This window comes from Sciurus carolinensis, chromosome 13 (assembly GCF_902686445.1).
Source record: "Sciurus carolinensis chromosome 13, mSciCar1.2, whole genome shotgun sequence".
Taxonomy (NCBI): Eukaryota; Metazoa; Chordata; class Mammalia; order Rodentia; family Sciuridae; genus Sciurus; species Sciurus carolinensis.
Window position 1 is genome coordinate 9,058,518 of NC_062225.1, and position 18,444 is coordinate 9,076,961.

The 18,444-nt window shown below is 46.5% G+C and overlaps 3 protein-coding genes across 18 annotated transcripts in view; 2 read left to right on the forward strand and 1 right to left on the reverse strand.

The window, feature by feature from the left end:
- Window positions 1-2,160, forward strand: part of Npas2 (neuronal PAS domain protein 2) — a 155,720-nt gene extending 153,560 nt beyond the window's left edge. For all 8 annotated transcript variants that reach the window (XM_047522823.1, XM_047522826.1, XM_047522824.1 and 5 more), the window contains one exon: window positions 806-2,160. In XM_047522823.1, the coding sequence (XP_047378779.1) occupies window positions 806-982 (177 nt within the window). In that variant the 3' untranslated portion in view covers window positions 983-2,160. The remainder of the gene's footprint in view (window positions 1-805) is intronic.
- A 2,513-nt stretch (window positions 2,161-4,673) lies between these two features.
- Rpl31 (ribosomal protein L31) lies at window positions 4,674-9,590 on the forward strand. Its single transcript, XM_047522057.1, has 5 exons — window positions 4,674-4,720; window positions 5,114-5,220; window positions 7,736-7,861; window positions 8,985-9,097; window positions 9,526-9,590. The coding sequence occupies exons 2-5, from the start codon at window positions 5,114-5,116 to the stop codon at window positions 9,555-9,557; spliced, it is 378 nt and encodes a 125-aa protein (XP_047378013.1). The 5' UTR covers window positions 4,674-4,720; the 3' UTR covers window positions 9,558-9,590.
- A 792-nt stretch (window positions 9,591-10,382) lies between these two features.
- Tbc1d8 (TBC1 domain family member 8) overlaps window positions 10,383-18,444 on the reverse strand; it is a 114,197-nt gene continuing 106,135 nt past the window's right edge. For all 9 annotated transcript variants that reach the window (XM_047522049.1, XM_047522048.1, XM_047522051.1 and 6 more), the window contains 5 exons: window positions 17,741-17,981; window positions 17,304-17,369; window positions 13,274-13,363; window positions 12,880-12,977; window positions 10,383-11,429 (listed from right to left, as the gene is read on the reverse strand). In XM_047522049.1, coding sequence (XP_047378005.1) covers window positions 10,974-11,429; window positions 12,880-12,977; window positions 13,274-13,363; window positions 17,304-17,369; window positions 17,741-17,981 — 951 coding nt within the window. In that variant the 3' untranslated portion in view covers window positions 10,383-10,973. The remainder of the gene's footprint in view (window positions 11,430-12,879; window positions 12,978-13,273; window positions 13,364-17,303; window positions 17,370-17,740; window positions 17,982-18,444) is intronic.

Sequence of the window (18,444 nt, forward strand, 5' to 3'; positions counted from 1 at the left end):
CTGCCCTTAGGACTTGGAAGCCCTTGGAACCTCAGAGCTCACCTGGGGAGGTGCACGGGGTGCGGGCAGGCTCTGGATGAGGGCAGAGCGGGAACACTGGGGCAGGGGAGCCTTCCTGCAGCTAGGGACTTGGTGGGGGTACTCTGAGGCCTCTGCTGCAGAACCTGGCACACCCAGGAAACCGTCAAGAGGTAGATGAAGGAGTAGGTGTTAAAGAACTGTGCTTTGGCTACCCGGGCCAGCACAAACGCTAGACGGGTGTGCTGGGTGGGGAGACAGCGCTGGGCTACTTGGAGAAGTACATTCATTGGGAGGGACGAGTGGGAAGTAAGACTGAAGCTTGCGAAGTCAGTTTGACCTGTTGAAGCTTCTGGACTTTTCAATTCATGCTGTTCCTATTCGATGCTGGTGAACGGCAGCTTTGGGCGTCATCGGGGAACAGGGCCCAGCAGTGCAAAGCCTGTAGACATAGTGGGTACCGATTCTTCCACATTGATGGTCTGCCTGTGGCCTCAGGTTGCATCTCCAAAAAACATACAGGCCACATGACCGTGTGTGCACAGTGTAGGAAATCGTTCTGGGCAGCCTCCCCAGGCCGGCTGGACGGTAAGGAGCCTCCAGCGTTGGTGGAGCTTGGCTTCAGAAAGGTTGCTCTGACTCCACTCTGGGAAGGGAAGTCCCTAGTCTGATGACGTCTGCAGACCAGATCCCTTCCCACCACCTCATTCCCCAGGGGTCATGCAACGGCAGCTGAGGGGCCCACAGAACGGCTCAGGAGCCCTCTCTCTCTCCTTTCCCGCCACAGGCATCGACCTCTTTGCACAGTGAGCAGCCGGACTCGCTACTGCTCTCCACCTACTCCCAACAGCCCGGGACCCTGGGCTACACCCCGCCGCCGCCCGCGCAGCCCCAGCCCGCGCGCCCGCCCCGCAGGGTCAGCCGGCTGTCCGAGTCGTCAGGCCTCCAGCAGCCGCCCCGGTAGTGCCCTGGCACCGGGGTCGGGACGCAATCAGCTTTAACCAATGGACGAGGGGGCGGCCACAGGAGGTGGGGAGGGGTTCGAGCTAAACCCTCGGCTTGCGTGCACCCTGCATACATTTCAGAATTCCTGGATGGTAACCATCCCTGGAGCGCCCCGCCTGGCACGGTGGAACACAGATCGGGAATGCTGGCCATGCTCCCCTTGCCGACAGGGTTCGGGGCGCCCTCTACAGCCATACCGGCCGGGAGCCAAATGCTCGGGGGAGGAGGAATCGAAATCCAGTTTACCCGCGGAGATGGCGCTCCTTGCTGCATCCCCGCAGCGCGCACCCTGGTCCACCCAGGCCCTAGCTGGCCTTCACTCTCTTGATCATCTTTCCTTTGCATTGGAGAAGGACTGGGTCAGAGATCTGTTGGTGAGAGAGAGAGAGAGAAAGAAATTATTTTTCATTATTTTTAAATGGTGGTTTTTATTTTCATTTGCACAGTTGCACAGAGGAAATAACTAAGGCACTTTCTGTTTAAAAAAAAAAAAAAAGGTCTCATGACTTCATTTGGAGACCACAGTAACAAAAACAGCCCACCAATCAGCGAAGCTGATTGCTATTAACCAAGCTGCAGATTCACACCCTCTGCCTAAACCCTAATCAAGGAGGCTTCACCCCTGCCCTACTGGTGGCGATCCCCCACCCAGACATGACACTGGATTGTTTCCTGTTTACTTCCTCGATTGCAACTATGACAGTAGACTCCAAGTGAAGCACAATTTTGCAGCTGATGTTCCAGAATTCTGTAGAGAACTCTAAGACTATGAGGGAAGAGGTTTCATAAGCCAAGCAGCCTGGGGGGCTGCAGTCTCCGGAAAACCCCACCACGTGCTGGCCCTTAGTGAGAATGCTGCATCTTCCTACATATCTTTCATGATAATTCTGAGGATTGGATTTTCCTTTTCAAAATGCACTTTGCTTTTTTTGTATGTTTTGTTATGTTGAGATGTTTCTAAAGAAAAGATTTTATGTAATTATCAGATGAGTGTAGTGAATTGTACAGCTGTTGTAATAATTACCTATTTCTATATAAAATAAAATTGTATGAATTATGTGTAAATTATTTTGTATCTGAGACGCCAGTTCCTTCCCCAAATATAAAAGTATAAAAGTTTTCTTGTGTTTTTCTGTGAGTGGAACATTTTGTAATAAATTAACAAATTTGTACAATTTCCTCTGTCCCTTTTTGTACATCCACACCTATACATCCTTTCCCCTGGAAGCTTTTGATTTTTCAAGATATTTCAAGGGTAACCAAAGATTTGGAAATGGTGTGTGCTGGATTTCCATTGCTGTGACAAAATACCTTAGATAATCAACTTTAAAAGAGGAAAAATTTATTTTGGTTCATGATTTCAGAGGTGTTAGTCTATGTCTCTTGGTCCTGTTGCTTTGGGCCTGTGGCAGCATAATACATTAGGGCAGAAGTACATGGCAGAGGATACTTGTTCAACTCACAGTGGATGGGAAGCAGGGATGGGGGAGGGACGGGGGCCTAATATCCCCTCAAGGGCACACCCTCAATGACCTAACTTCCTCCCAATAGGTCCCACCTCCTAAAGGTCCCACCACCTCCTAATAGCGCCATGGCCGGGGATCAAACCCACATGAGCCTTTGGGGGACATTCAGGATCCAAAGTGATATAATAAGTCAGGTAATGGCATTAAGTTTTGCGAGCTGCACTATGTGCCAAAAAATGTGTGCCAAAAGAAACATGGTTCGTGGTAGAAATGATAACAAAATGAAAACAGAAAATGTTACTGGAAAAATCCAGAGTCATAGATGCGGAAAATCTGTGGGAGATGACCAAGACATTCTTCACCAAAGTGATCATGGACTGCCTGTAATTAAACTCTCCCAGGCTGGAGTTCTACGGATTCTCACTGCCAACACTTCGTTACCAGTCACGCAGCAGGGTGGGGGAGTCTGTGTGCAAGATGTGGGCACACATTTGCCACGGGTGGGGTGGGAGTGAGAGCTGCAGCATCCCCAAGGGTCCTGGCAGCCCCTCCTGGGGCTCGTCACACTAACATGGGGTCCTCTGGGGCACTGAGCCACTTGCGGGGGACATCTCCTTTTCTGAAAGCACTGGCCTGGGAGTGTGGAGTTTGGTTCACTGTTGCATTGCTCTACGCTTCTACCCTGTCTGTAAAGCCGAGAAAGTTCTCAGCTCTATGACTAGGATCAGTTGTGGATGGCACCAGTCCCACAATTACACTGTTCTGAGGAAAAAGGTAAGTCAAATTACTTTGCTTGTGCTCGGAACATTACTCTTTGAAGGAACCAGAAATGAACACCGTTTAAAAAAAAAAAAAAATCTGTGAAACTGGAATATTTTTTAATTTAATGTTTTGTAAATTCAAAGAGAGATCTGATTTTTTTCTGTAAAAAAGTATATTTTATTTGTATTTGCATTTTAACTGGCTGTCAGAGTCCTTACTTCTAAATAGAACAAGATTTTTAATGAACACAGGGTATTATGGCCCTAGAATTTTCTAACCGGAAGTCATTAAAAGAGGGTGGAGTCGGCCACACTACTAATTGAAGTTAGCTCTGCCTAAATCTTAACATGTTTAGAATTTGGATAAACTCAGAAAACTCATTGTGTAATCTTTCTCTAAACCCACACACATCATGGGAAGTTTAATCCCTAAGATTTTGATTCACTAAATTTTGCTCATTAAAAGGCTGTTTTGCAACCCTGTCCTATTTCCAGAAAAACCATAACCTTTCTATTTGGAAAACTATACAATCTTGGCTCAAGAGACATGACTGAAGAATGAACTCTGTAGTCCACCGAGTTTTGGACATTTTAAACTAACTCAATTAAAAAGTAGCATCTTCTGTGTCCAGTGACAACTAAAGTTCATTAAATTAATTTTAAAATTTTGTTTATACAAGCAACATGTTGAATGGGTAAACTGTGAGGTTGTTCTAAGCCACGATATTTCACACACTTGCCTAAATTGTTCTGGAAAAATTTGAGTGTTTGTTACATCACTTTCGATTTCCTCATCATGTTATGTAGGTGCAGCCTGAAGGTCTCAAAGTCAGCCGTTAATATCCCAGAGAAATAAATAGGCTGAATCCTCCAGAGAAATGTCATTTGTGGCTTTTTGGACACAATTTCTCAAGAACTTCTTACTATACAAAAAATTCTGTTTGGGAGGAAAAAAGCTCATTGGAAACAAGAATTTTTCTTGTAGGCTTTTTACTTAACCACCCGTAGGTAGTCATCCCGGGGACTGCCAGCCAGGTACGGCGCCAACACAGGTGCAGTAAATGTTGGTGGAATGAATGGGTAAAACAAAAGGCGTTTTCTCTCCCCGGCCCTGCAGGCAGCCACCTGTGGGCCTTGGATTGGATTTCCTGGGAAAACAGAAAATGGGAACAAAACCCGCCCCCAGCACGCTTTGCAAGAGGCCAGGTGGAAACCGCCGGCGGAAGCCTCCGTGAAAAGCGCCCAATAAGGCTCAGAGCCGGTCTGCGCAGCCGCGCCCGCCTAGGCCCCGCCCCCGAAACTCCACGCGGCTGCCCCGGCGCGCCTCGTTTACGTCACAGCCTCGCCTCTCCCCTTCCCTAGCCACACCTCCTGTCCCCGCCTCTAGGCGACCCGGAACTTGTACTTGCGACCGCGGCTTTCCTTCCCACAATCCCTCGCGCCCTTCCTTTCCAACTTGAGCCGGGCAGAGTGAGTATGGGTGTTGAGCTGCGGACTTTGGGAATCCGGCTCCATCAGCCCCCGAGATTGTGCTCGCGATCACAGCGGGATCTTGCCGGAGTTGGCTTGGGCTCCGGTTCCTGGGAGATGGGAATCGGCTCTGTGTTAAAGGGCTCTCGGGGCCTGGGAGGGAGAGGGGCAGGTTTGGGAGAGCCCGGGCCGCAGGGGCTTCCGGGTCGAGGACATCGGAGGGGCGCTCAAGCGTACGCTGCAGGGCGGCCAGCCTGGCCTTGCTCAAACATGGACTACAGGGACCTACCCGGCCGGGGTTTTCGCACCCGGCAGGGGACGCCAAGCCGGGAGGGAGGACTTGATTTGGGCTTCCCCACTGAGTTTTCTCTAAGTCTCCCTGCCTGTATTTAGATGGCTCCCGCAAAGAAGGGTGGCGAGAAGAAAAAGGGCCGCTCTGCCATCAACGAGGTCGTGACCCGGGAATACACCATCAACATTCACAAGCGCATCCATGGAGTGTGAGTATCCCTGCGGCCCGTCTGGGACTGGCCAGCTGCCCTCACGCGCCTAGTGGTTGTTCTCCTAGGACTGCCGAATTTTTTAAAGACCAAGTGCCCTCGAAATGCGTAATGCATCAAAATCTGTGTTGCTTCTACCCTATTTAAGGCTTGCAGGGTTTCAAGTGTACTGCCCTGAGGTTAGTGACTGCCAACGTGGGACTGAGGGATTGATACTTAGGACGAGAAGGTTTTAGGAAACTGGTGGTGATAAATGAGAACATCGTTATACTCGGTGCTTGTTTCTGAATTAAATTCGAACAGGCCAAAAGGTCAGAGTGGATGAGGGAAAGCAAGCAGTATCTGAGTACTGCAGGAAAATTAACCAGTTAATTAAGAGACGCTTTGTCCGGCCCTGAATGTGAAATAGGATTTTTGTTTGTTCTCTGACTCATCACTGATAGAGTTGTAATGCCAGAAGTGTAGATACTGGAGATAAGAATGTATCGATATTGGCAGTGTATGGTGAAGACCCATGGGTGTTTTGAATTTAAGGTATGCAATTAGGATGAGTTCAGGTGTTCAGTTGTTCTTCTGCAATTTAGTTTTTTATTCTAGTGCTTGGTAAGGTTTCCCCTTTTTCACCTATGGTGCTAACTGATGACAGTGGACACCAAATCCCTTGTTGCTTGAGGTTTAATAGCAAGATGTTACACGTGGTGAAATACTCTATTCAGTCACCAATCTGTGGAGTGGGATTTCTTGTCCTTGAGGGGACAGTCTCTTAAGACAGAATATTGCCAGAGATGTAACCGTGTTTGTATTTGGTCTGACATCGCAGCCAAGTGGTGACTTGTCAGCCAGAGAGCATTATGTGTGTTGTCTTATTTGGGGTCTCAGATGGTTTTTGGGTGTAAAATCCGGTGTTCTTTGTGTGTTGCTGTTAACTGAATTGCCTCCAAGTTGAGGCACGTCAGGCACTTGATTATCAAAGTACTGTACTAGGTGTGCAGATAGGCAGGGAACCAAAGACACTGCCTTCCTCCTAGTGAAAGGCAGGCAACAAGTATTTAGAATCTTGAGGTGCTAGAAACAGAAGTGGCAAGTGGCCTGGGGGTTGTGTTTCCAGCACACAAATGCCAGACTCCACAGTCCTGTTTGCCTTCCTCCCTCCCAAGGTGCCTCTGCGTCTCCACACAGCCCTCTTGATATTGAGGTGTGCCAGGATGGAGTTTTTTCTGTCCATACTTGGTAATGAGCAGTCTTACAGACTTCAGACATCCAGCTGCTCTTTGACATCTCTGCTTGGGTAAATAGGCGCCTCAAACTTTATAAGCCAGACTCCTGGTGTCCTCTGTACCACAACCCATTCCTCTCTACCACAACCCATTCCTCTCTGACCTTCCCTATTTGATTCGTTGGCAGTACACCAGATCATGTGGACTCAACCTTCTGAATACATTCAGTTCTTAACCTACTTAGCAGCTTTGAGAGCCTCTCCTCCTGGTTCCCTCCCCCTCCCCCAGACATGCTGTGTTCTCAGGTCATGTGTTCAATTCCTATCTTAGGTGAGGAACCACAGTGCTTACTATGTTCCCACATTAGCTGGCCCACTTATTTTCTTAATCATGCCAGACATGTTCATGTTTAAAAATAGTGGTTTTGCTTTATTTTTACCCCACCCAGGTAGCTAATTATCTTCAGATCTTGAGTGCAGGGTCCCCTTCCCTATGCCTCCATCTCTTCCTGGTCTTTCTCTGTAGTGCTTAATTCTGTCTGATGCACCTTATGGTCACTTAATAAGCTACATGAAAAACTGGGGTTTTGTCTGTTCTGCTGACCTCTGTTATTCTGGCACTCTTTATTTCTGAATAAGTGAATGAAGTGAACTTGTTTGGGCTCTAAAAATGGCAAGGAGGCTGGTGAGCTCAGCAGAGAACCTTGGCTGTGGGCACCTTTAGGATGCTTGGTCTCTGCCTTGCCAGGTGTGGCCTCTGCTTGTGTGAATGATCAGCCTTTTCGGACTGTGTGAAGTTCTGGGCTTTTTCTTATTTTAACTGAAAGTTTAAAATCCAAACAAGTCTGTGCCTTCATTGTTAATGAAGACTCATTAGTACTAAACTCAGTTTGGGATGGTGGGAAATTGGTGGACACAGTTTGTGCCTTGAAATTATGCCTGACACATACCTTGAGTTCCACAGATAGGATTGATTTTTGTCGTCAAACTTCTTAAATCTATCCACATTTCAAGCCCTTGCCCTGTAAGTATAGGCTAAGTTACTAGCACTGAGTGATGTGCTCCAAAAGCATGCTCTTCGTATTTTGGTCCTAGGACACAAGGTGTACATAGAAGTGAAAATGGAGTGCAGGTCTTGTCTGAGGATTGGTGCCAGTTGCTGGGCACTGCATCCTGGTGGGAAAAGGGTGTTCCTGCCTAGCTTAAGGTTTTTGTTTTAAGAGAATAGGACTTGCCATGTGTGTACTTTACATACTTTAACGTGCATTTTTTATTTGTTCACTTATATTTGAATCCTAGGGGCTTCAAGAAGCGTGCTCCGCGGGCACTCAAAGAGATCCGGAAATTTGCCATGAAGGAGATGGGAACTCCAGATGTGCGCATCGATACCAGGCTCAACAAAGCTGTCTGGGCCAAAGGAATAAGGTACTGAAATGATCTGTTAGAAAGTGACAGCAGCTTGTCCAACTCAATCTTCCATGGTCCCTGCGAGTTCCATAGTTTGGTTATTATGTGGAAATATAAAGAAAATACCGTGACAGTGGCTCATAGGATGAGCTGGCATCTTTACCATGGCTGTGAACTGAGACCTGAGTGAAGAGGGCAGCGCTTTTGGTGGGGAGGGGCGTTGCATGGAGAGCAGGCTCAGCCTCTGGTGGGGGTGGAAGGGGGTGGAGCAAGTGCTTCAAAGCCCTTGGTGAAGGAGACCGGAGGGGCCCTGTAGCCTCTGACAACAGGCAGGCCCAATGTGACAGCAGTGGTCTTGACCTGGGGCATTTTTACCAACCCTTAGGGGAGGTGCTGTTCTCACTGGGTTGATAACAGGCCAGGGGCTCTGCAGATACCCAGAACGCGTGAGACAGTTCCCACTAAGACTTACCTGGTCCAGATGTTAATGCCGAGGTTGGGAAATGGGGAGCAGAAGGGTGTTGGTATGGTAAGGGCATAAGGTACCAAAGTAGAAGCAGGGACCTCGCTAGAAAAATGGCCAATGTGTGGTGTAGACTGGGTGGTTCTGGTGTGGGGGATGTTCTGCGTGTGGGTGGTATTTCAACTCTGTGATTGGATGGGATGGCTGAGATGGGGCGCGGGGTGGGGTGGAGAGGTATCTGACAATGAGGCGCAGTGCTTCCTTGAGACGAGGGAGTGGTCACTGGCTTCACTGCAGCCTGAGGCCTGGGGTAACACCTGGCACATCCTAAATTGTGGAAGGAGATAAATCAGCTATACTGCTGGCGAGAGAGAAATGGGATAGGATAATATTTAACAGAAAATTCTTAATGTTGGTTGGTAGAAGCAAAAGATGGCATTTGGGTCCCTATTTTTGCTTATGAGCAATTGGTGAACATCAGTGTTGCTGTCTTAACACATTTTAATAGACACGCGTCCTGTGATGGCAGCATTTAATGTCTGCCTTGGTGTATTTACCAGGGACATAGTGGCGGGTTGATGAGGACAGCATTAGAAGCAAGGAGGGGTTGTGAGAATGTGGGTGGTGGCCGTTTCTGAAAGGAGGCGTTGACTCTAACAACAAATTTCTGTTTATTAGGAATGTCCCATATCGTATTCGTGTGCGATTGTCCAGAAAACGTAATGAGGATGAAGATTCGCCCAACAAACTCTATACTTTGGTAACCTACGTCCCTGTTACCACGTTCAAAAGTAAGTTTCACTCCACCCCAAAAACTTTGATACTAGAGATTGAAGCCCAGAGGTGCTTTACCTCTGTGCTACATTCCAGCCTTTTTTGAGACAGGTTCTTGTAAGTTGCTGAGGCTGCCTCAGACTTAGGATCCCCTGCCTCAGTCTCCTGAGCCACTGGGATTACAGGCGTGAGCCATGTGCAGCTCTTTATCCTTTTTTTTGAACCTGCGTTCATCTCTTCAGATGTTTCCTGTGCCTTGAGACTTTCCAACAGGGGTATGAGTCACAGGCATAATTTCACTTGAAATACAAAACTGGTATCTTGGTTATAAAAAGTAACAAAAAATGAAATAGAATATTTATCCAGTTATTTCTAGAAAAGGTTTTTGGTGTCTTCAGATATAAAATGAATATGGACATTGACTATCCTATCACTTCTTTTGCAGATCTACAGACGGTCAATGTGGATGAGAACTAACTGCTGATTGTCCAATAAAGTCATAAAACCGTGTTTTGGTTTTCCTTGTCTAATTGTGTCATGTGGGTACAGGATCATCTGGAGAGTTCCTCCTCAATTCTACTGCCTGCCTCGCTCCTGGAGTCTATTTAGACAGGGTCTAAGGGGTTTTGACCACTGCTGTAGGTTGTTGGGGAGTTGGAGGTAGGTTAATGTTTTTACTTGCATGTCATTAATTCTAAGATTTTTCCAGAAAGCAGTGTGTAGAATGTAGTTGCCATTGGCCGCTTTTCACATTTTAAGGTAGTGAACCTCTGTAGCATCTTAGATTTAATGAAAAAAAATGGTAGCATGTCTTTAAGCTGCTATCTCTGTTGAATATACTTAACCTTATAGGTTTTTTCAGAGGGGTAGTGCTGGAGATAACCTAGGCCTCGTGTGCTAAGCACACTGCCGCTAAGCTATACCCTCCCCCCAATAATTGATATTGGATGAGGTAATCAGGTTGACCTAGAGGCACAAACATTTCAACTCATTTACAATTATCGCTTATTTTTAGTCCCAATTAAGTAGAGCTAAGATTCAGAAGTAGATTGAAGTTACGATAAAAATTTTTTAAAACTCAGTCTTCAGCAAAGTGTTGCAGGGATTTGGTTTAATCAGTACATGCACCACTGATTTAAGTGCTGCCTCAGAGGTCCACCCAAAGCAGGGGTGGGATTGTGGACTGTCTGCAGGGTATTGTGCCAGTTTCTGAGAACACAGATGGGCAGAGGAGACTCTAGCTTGTCCATTCACTGGTGTGACCATCCACCTTAGTATAAGTTAAAAGAAAAAAAAGACGGAGGCAATACAAAAAGGATTCTTATTAAAAACCTGGAGGTCCACGTTGAAAGCATGGTTTGTACACGACATTTTTGGGAGGACGTAGAAAGTGAATACAACCAAATATATTAAAATGGTTTCAATTACCAGCATTGAAACAAAATTAGTGCAAAAAAAAGCCAAATACAATTGCACAGACAGTGGCTCTGAGATCTTGGAACGTGAACTTGACTGGTTACCTCTCATTCTAAGTGATAAATGAGAGCTTACTGTCCCTTGTTTAGTATGACATCTGATCAAAGAGTAAAATAACAGCATTGTGGCAGGAACAGCCATTTCAACAAACCTGGTGGAAGTGGAATTGCAAGTCAGGGTCGAGGGAACCGACGGGCACCCTGTACCACTGACTGCAACAGATGATCCCCAAATCAGACATGCTTCAGAGTTGCATCGATTCTGGTAGCCACTGTCAGGCTGCTCTCCCAGATACCCAGCTCATAAAATGTACTCAAAATGAATTAGACTGAATCTGGGTTTGTGGTCTGATGACCTGAGAAGGTCCGCCCGTGCTTTGGTATAGCAGATCCAGTGTGCTCCACAGCAAATTCCTTGCTACAGGTTGCTCAGCTTGAGTTCAGGCTGTGGTTGGTGGCTCATTTCAGAAGTTTTGAGACTGTACTGATTGATCTTGGCATTTTCAAGTTTGGATTTAATGTCTAGTGGCTTTTCAAAAAAGTTCACTAACGACTGTTCAGTAAGAAGTGATGCTAAAATATGTTCAAGAGAGACAGTCCAGTCCCCTTCTGCTGACTCAGGAAACGCCCGGGAGTCCTGGGGTGTCTTCCCAGGGTCCACAAAAACGGAGTCCTGCTCTAGAGAAGGAGCGGAACGCGGCAGCTCCTCGGCACACTCCTGGGAGCAGCTTCCCGAGCTGCTGCTGCGCTGGCCCACCTCCCCGATCTGCAGCAGCAGAGTGGTCACTGTGGCGATGGCTTGATACAGATCGTTCTCTTCCGGATCTTCATGGAACATGCTGTACAAAGTTTTACAGAGCTGGATGAATTCTCTCTGAAATTAGAAAAAAAAGTCCATGTACAGCAGCATAAGCAGGATGGAAATCGAATGGATTGTTCACTTTTTTGTGAAGAAGTAGAACACACGGTACTCTGCCCCCTTCCGCTCTCAAAGCCTGAGTCCGTTTCCACCTGGACATGCTACTGGTGTGTGTATAGTAACTGTTCACAAGAAGTGTCCCTAGAGTACGCACACAGCCTTTGGTTCCGCAGGCTGACTTGTGGGTTAGGGATGTCTCCAAAGACACCAGCGCTGTGCACGGGGCTTGCTGTAAGGCTTACAGCTCAGGCTCACGAGCTTAGAGCGTGGAGGAAGACGGTGGGAACAGCTGAAAGGTTAACAGTAAGCAAAATGAAGGGAAAATAAACCACTGCTGTGGAATGTCTTTTGAAATTAGAAAAGTGGCAGAGCCTTTGCCTAGCCTGTGCAAGGCCCTGGGTTTGACCAAAACACAAACGCCAGTGCTGACAGTTTGGGATGATGAAATTTAACTGACTCATTTCTAAAGAGCAGAATGAAAATCGTAGAGCAACTTCCTAGTAAACTAGACGGTGGTGGCATTTCTCAAACCTGCTATGAAATACTGATCGCAAAATACTTTGTGGTTACAAAAAAGCATGGCATGCTAAATGTTACTGCTGCTCTCCCTTCAGGGGCAAGGATCAAAACCAGAGGGCCACGTAACTTCTCTAGGAAGCAACAAGTGCATTCTTAACTTTAAGCCTACAATTCTCAAATATTGAGAGAAACCCTTTTTCCAAAATAAACCTATCATACAGTACTGGTAAGCATAGAGCCCTTCTCTGGAAAAAACTCAAAAGTGGGGGAGATAGTACAATGTATGATGCAGGCAATGATTTTTTTGCAGGGGGAGGGTAGGGATTGAACTCGGGGCACTCAACCACTGAGCCTCATCCCCAGCCCTGTTTTGTATTTTATTTAGAGACAAGGTCTCACTGAGTTGCTTAGCACCTCGCTTTTGTTGAGGCTGGCTTTGAACTCGTGATCCTCCTGCCTCAGCCTCCCGGCTGCTGGATGACAGGCACGTACCACCTCGCCCAGCAGGCAGTGGTTTTCTACAGTGCACCTGTGCAGTGGCAGCTCAGATCAGACCCAGCGCGTGCTAAGTGAGCGCCCCACCAGCTCCGCTGTGTCCCCAGGCTGCTGCTGTATCCACCGCGGCTCCAATCAATGCTTTACTACCTTAACCAGTTAATGCGTGTCACAACCTGGACAAATGACTCTGGTATAGACGTTTAAAAAGCATGAAGTAGGTGGCGGCTTCATTTTGAAGAGCTTAGAACATCTGATGACCATAATTTAAATATTCAGTTCCACAAAATAACACCCTGAATTTTGGAAGTAAAGGAATTCAAGTTGAAATACCAATCTTGACAAAAATCACTTTATAAAATAGTTCACATTCTTCACAGAAAGTTCATACCTGGCTCATTTTGGGCAACTCTTTCTCCGTTTTATCTTTTTCTTTGGCTAAATCCTTAATCATCTGTTTCAGCTGCTTCTGATAATCAACTGTATCACCTTGTGACAAAGGGAAACGATAACAGTTAAATCTAAATAAATGCAATGAAAGCAAGAATGGGAGGGGGATGGGAAAAGAAGGGGGAGTCGACCAAGCAAATCCTCGGTGTGCGGGGGACTTCTGCTACCCTGGGGAACAGCAAGGGGGAGGAAGGAACAGGGTGGGCACCACTTCCACAAGAAGGCTCTGGAAGCAAGCAGTGGACTCAGTGGTAATCCACAGCTCGAGGATAGAAAGCAGCTACGGAGGCGTGGCAAGGACAACCCCTGGGGGCAGACATGAAAGGGGTACGTGCCATTGGACTTCCCAAACACCAGGGGTCTTGACGTTGACAACAGAGGATTCTTTAACGGCGACTGGCTGTCTCGGTCGTTTTCAGTGAGTGCTTAAAAACAAAAACAAAAGATTTAACACATTTCCTAACAAAAATGAGTAATTTAGCTTTTTAGGCAACAAATAACTAGCATTGCAGGGTCCACAAACCCAAATGCACACCAAGCACTGTCCGGACACACAGTAAATAATATGTCTCACATTCCAGATCTACACAGATAATTTACATGTCACATACAAATTCATGGGACACTTCTTTTTTTTTTTTTTTTGGCAGTGCTGGGGATCGAACCCAGGGCCTTGTGCTTGCGAGGCAAACACTCTACCAGCTGAGCTATGTCCCCAGCCCCATGGGACACTTCTGTTGTTAACCTGGAAATGTAAAATCCCAATCTGTAAAACTAGAGCCAACATACACACATACAAGAAATTGGAAATCTACTAAGTCTTGGAATGGCAGAATTGGCAATTATGTTAAACTTTGATGACAATCGTTTCTCTCTGTATATTGCTATATTTAGATGATTTAAGAATTGAAAAAGCCTGACTGAACTCAAAGCAGCATCTTATTTTGTTGAAGCCCTCAAACATTGCTAGTGGAAATGTAAAATGGTTCAGTCACCTTGGAAAACAGTCTAGCAACTCCTCAAAAAGTTAAATACATACCCAAGAGAACTGAAAACGTTTGCCCAAAAAACCATATACGAACATTCATAATTGCAGTGTTCTTAATAGCCCAGGCCACCCAAATGTCCATCAGTTGATTAATAAGCCAGTTGTGGCAGAGCCATACAGTGGAATATTACTTGGCCATAAAAGGAATAAAGCATTGACCACAAGCTGCAGCATGGGACAATCTTGATGACATTATGCTAAGTTAAAAGAACCAGACGAAATGGCACATATGATGTCAATTCCATCTGTATGAAATGTCCAGAGCAGGCAAATCTATAGCAACAGCAGATCATCTAAGGTTGGGGGAACTAGATTGGGCAAAATGGCTAAAGGGTTGGAGGTTTCTTTTTAGGGTGAAGACGGGTTCTGAAATTGATTTTGGTGATTATCACACTACTTGATACATGAAAAACCACGGAATACAGACGACCTGAATACTATGTGAAATACAGCTCAACAAAGATGTTACAAAATGGCATTTATCAGGAGATAGACAAGGAAAGATCCTTATTTTAAAAAGGCTGGAATGTAGTAGTAGTGAGCCATTCAGTGAGAACCAAAGGTAAAATTCAGCTGTGATTCAAGAAATGTCCACAAGGTGGCACCACAGCTTTGGCAAGCTGCAGACCTCCTGTTAGGTACACGTTTGTGTTTGGGGTTGCTCTTGGTTAACATGTATGTCCTCACAAAGAAATCTCTCTCTATGTGTAGCTGAACACAGTGATGAGCAGCTGGGATTTTATTTTAAGAACTTTTTTCGGTGGTGCTGGGGTGGAAGCCAGGGTCCCACACGTCACGCGAGAGCTTCATGCTCCCAGCAAAAATACCACTTAGTAGGGGTCCAAGACCAGCAGGTAAGCCTTTAGGAGAGCTGTCTCAAATAAAATAATGCACTCCTTGAACCTTGACGTTTCTAGAAGGAACTAGTGCAGTGGGGTGTCCCTGCAGCCCCACAGTGAGCAGAGAGCTCCTGACAGCCTCTGAATATCTCATCTGTGTAGCCATTCACCCTTCCAATGGATCATTCTCAGTCGTTCGTTTCCTTCTAATGAAAATAATGCTCTTCCAGAAGTTTCCTTCTAGAAATCACCTAGTAAAATCAACTCAGCGAAAACGACCAATATCTGTAGAGGTATCCATCTGCAAAGAAAACTCATCATCTCAGTCTTCCAGAATGCTCTCTGCTTCTGTGCCACCTGCCATGGTCTCAGAGCTCCAAGTGTTCTTTTCTAGTGCTGTGCACAAGTGTCTCTCTGTGGAATCGAGGAATCGTAGCAAGCTCTTCTGGAACTGAGGAGGCCCTGGGCTCCTCACCGCTTCCTGAGCTGCACATCAAACATCTTTCTAACCATGCTCATCAAGACCTCCATCTCCCCTGGCAGAGGACGAACTTTCTCTGCCCAAGGTGGGTGTTTAGTCCCACTGCCTTTTGGACAGACAAAGAGGATGACTTGGAGACTGAAGAGAATTCACTGGATACACAAATTTAAAGTTGAGGTAATCCTCATTATATTTCCTAATTAGTGACTTTAAACTTCTTTCTGGTGTATGGGATGGTCCCGTCTTTAACTAAAACGCCATTCAGTATGGTTGGAAGTAAATAGTTAAAATTTAAAGAGAAGTACCTAATGGTACTGTGAATTCATAATCTCAGGAAATTGAGGTTTTAGGTTGTTTGCATTCTTAAGACGTTTTAAGTTCATCAACAAATTGCAATTTCAAAGTCAGCCTCAGCAAAAGTGAGGTGCTAAAAGCAACTCAGTGAAACCCCGTCGCTACAATCACAAGATATATCATAATCATGTTAAAAAAGGTTTGAGAAGTTGTAAAAATGTGAAGGTCTGCAGCTGCTTTTAATAATTTACAATGTCTTAGGAATGGATTCAATTTGCAAACAATAATTCATAATGAAGTCAGAACAAGAATCAAAAGTTACCCCATTTGTTTACAATAAAAAAAGAGAAAAAAAAAAGAATCAAAATTCTCAGGCTGGACTTGTGGTTCAGTGGTAGAGCGCTTGCTTGGCATGTGAGAGGCCCTGGGTTGATACTCAGCACCTCATAGAGATAGATAAAATAAAAGATTCATTGACAACTAAAAAAACATTAAAAAAAAGAGAGAGAAAAGTCTCAAAAGCAAAAGCCAGCAAGTTCAAAAAATATATCAAGATGGAAATTCTATCTGTACTAATACAACTTTTTATAAATTATTCTAAAATGAAATGTTTATATTTAAATATCAAGAAAAAGTAATTGAATAAAATAAAATCAGTCATAGTCTATTGAGAAAGCTACTGATAATGATCATAGAAAGACAATCATAAAGTAATAAAGGGAAATGTGTATCTTTTATGTTAGTGGAAAAACATTTGTGCAAATTAAAAAATAAAAGTCAGAACCCAAATAGCAGGGGGGTAGGAATGGGAAAGACAGGAGAATGAACCGGACATCACTTTCCTATGTTCTCATGTGAACCAGCGAAACTCCACCTCACGTTCAACCACAAGAATGGGAGTTGTACTCCATGCATGTATAGTATGTCAAAATACCCGCCACTGTCATGTGTGTCTAAAAAGAACACATTAATTTTAAAAACTCAACCGGCTTAACTCAACTGTCACTAAGCTGTTGTACTTAAGCAACGAAGGGCCCTGGGAAGGAGGAGGAGGGCTTCTGTGGCAGGAGAGCCGGCCAGGGGTAAGGTGCCTAAGGTGGCGGACACAAGTCAGCAGTCGCCAGATTCTGGAAGCCCACAAATAACGTCCACATGCATTTTCAATTTTTGTGTATGCATTAGTAGTTGTAAAAGTCACCAGTATCCTGTGATCCCGGAAACTTCCTACAGCTCCCCAGGATCCAGATGGGAAGTTCTGTTGCCAGCACATCCCATACCAGAACCACAGCGCGTGGTCTGATGCCCTTCAGTTGCTTCTCCCTTGTGGCTATTAGTTTTAAAGATACAAGGAACACACAAAGGCTTCCTTGTTCTTGTTCCTGCCAACGTCAAGTCTTGACCTCAAAGGTTTCAAAACGACTTCCTTCGTTGTTGGTTACACTGCATGACCTTGAAGGAAGCAAGGTCATGTGTGCTGGAAAATGAAATGGCGCTTGGCAGCAGCAGCCTCAGGTAGCCATCTGTTAGGGGAGCCAGCGTCTGCGCCCCACAGTCCACAGCCAGCAGTTCCCAACACTAAAGTCTGTGATCTGAGACGCCAAACTAAAACAGCTACACGGAATCTTAAAAGGACCTCGCTGTCAGGAGCGCAGCCGATCTCGTGCGGAAACAGCTCGGCCTGACGTGGCTACGCGGCCGCTTACCTGGAGGAATATGAAGCCTGTAGAGCAGCTTGATTTTCTCATTCATCTCGCCATTGTACATAATATCTGTAAAGAGGAAGACAGGAGAGAGGACGCGCAGGCTGAGTCTACTTGTCACGACACCAACGTGCCAGAGGGAGGAAGGTCAATGCTGCCCCCACTGCCCTGCCCCGCCCGGAGGCACACAGGCTAGCAAGGAAGGCAGCCAGTGGGTGGCGGCCACTGAGCCTCCAGGCAGCACCTTTCTGAAGTTTCAATCTTGTGAACAAAGTCAGGAAGGAGCCACCGCCAGGTCTGGAGTACCAGGGACACAAGACCCCGCCTCCTAGGTTGGGGCCGGCCCCTCGGCCCACCCCCGTCGGGGGCATAAAGGTGGTCCTGCGGGACCACAGAATGACACGGCCACAGTCCACCCCTGCGAGGACGTGGAGCCCTACCCAGACAGCCCACGAAGGCCTTGAATTCCAAGAGCTGGTCGGCGTTCTCGTCCAGGAGCCGGAACGTCCTTTCGGCGAGGATCTCCGTGTGGGCCCCGCAGGTCCACGGCGACACCAGCTGGAACAGGTGCGCAAACTGCCGGGCGTCGATGCGGTACTGCTCGGCGTAGGGCCTGCTGGGGTCGTGGCGCGGGGCCGCGGGCCTCGGCGGCTCCCAGTAGCAGCTCATCAGGTGCTCTCTCTGCAGACGGGGAGAGAGCGGTGACCAGCGGGCACGTGCGAGGTTCCCACCATGCGGGAGGCTGAGGCAGGAGGACTGCAAGTTAGAGGTCAACCTGGGCAACCTGGCTAGACCCTGTCTCGCGGCTGCTGGACATGGAAGGAACCAGAAACACTGGCTACCTGGGGCGGGAAGGGCGGGGTGGGGACCCAGAAGAGAAGCAAGACTTCCTACTGCTTTCTTTTAATCCTTTCTGAAGTTTGAACCACATGAGTATATTACCAATTTTGAAATTTTAAAGTAACCAAACAAAAAACAACAAAAACAACAAAAGGCAAGGTGAAGTCTTGGGAACAGACTGAACATGAAAGCCACCAGGCTGGTCCTGTCCCTGGATACATCACTGGCACTTTTGGACATCTCAATTGGCAAAGGCCTGCCATGGCTCCCAGTGACTGCAGAGTTCTTTACTATTCAAAGTCCA

Excerpts from the sequence above, each read along its gene's own strand:
- Rpl31 (XM_047522057.1), top strand. The coding sequence starts at position 5,114 with ATGGCTCCCGCAAAGAAGGGTGGCGAGAAGAAAAAGGGCCGCTCTGCC. Across the intron at positions 7,862-8,984 it reads GTCTGGGCCAAAGGAATAAG|GAATGTCCCATATCGTATTC; the intron begins GTACTGAAATGA and ends TCTGTTTATTAG. Across the intron at positions 9,098-9,525 it reads CCCTGTTACCACGTTCAAAA|ATCTACAGACGGTCAATGTG; the intron begins GTAAGTTTCACT and ends CTTCTTTTGCAG.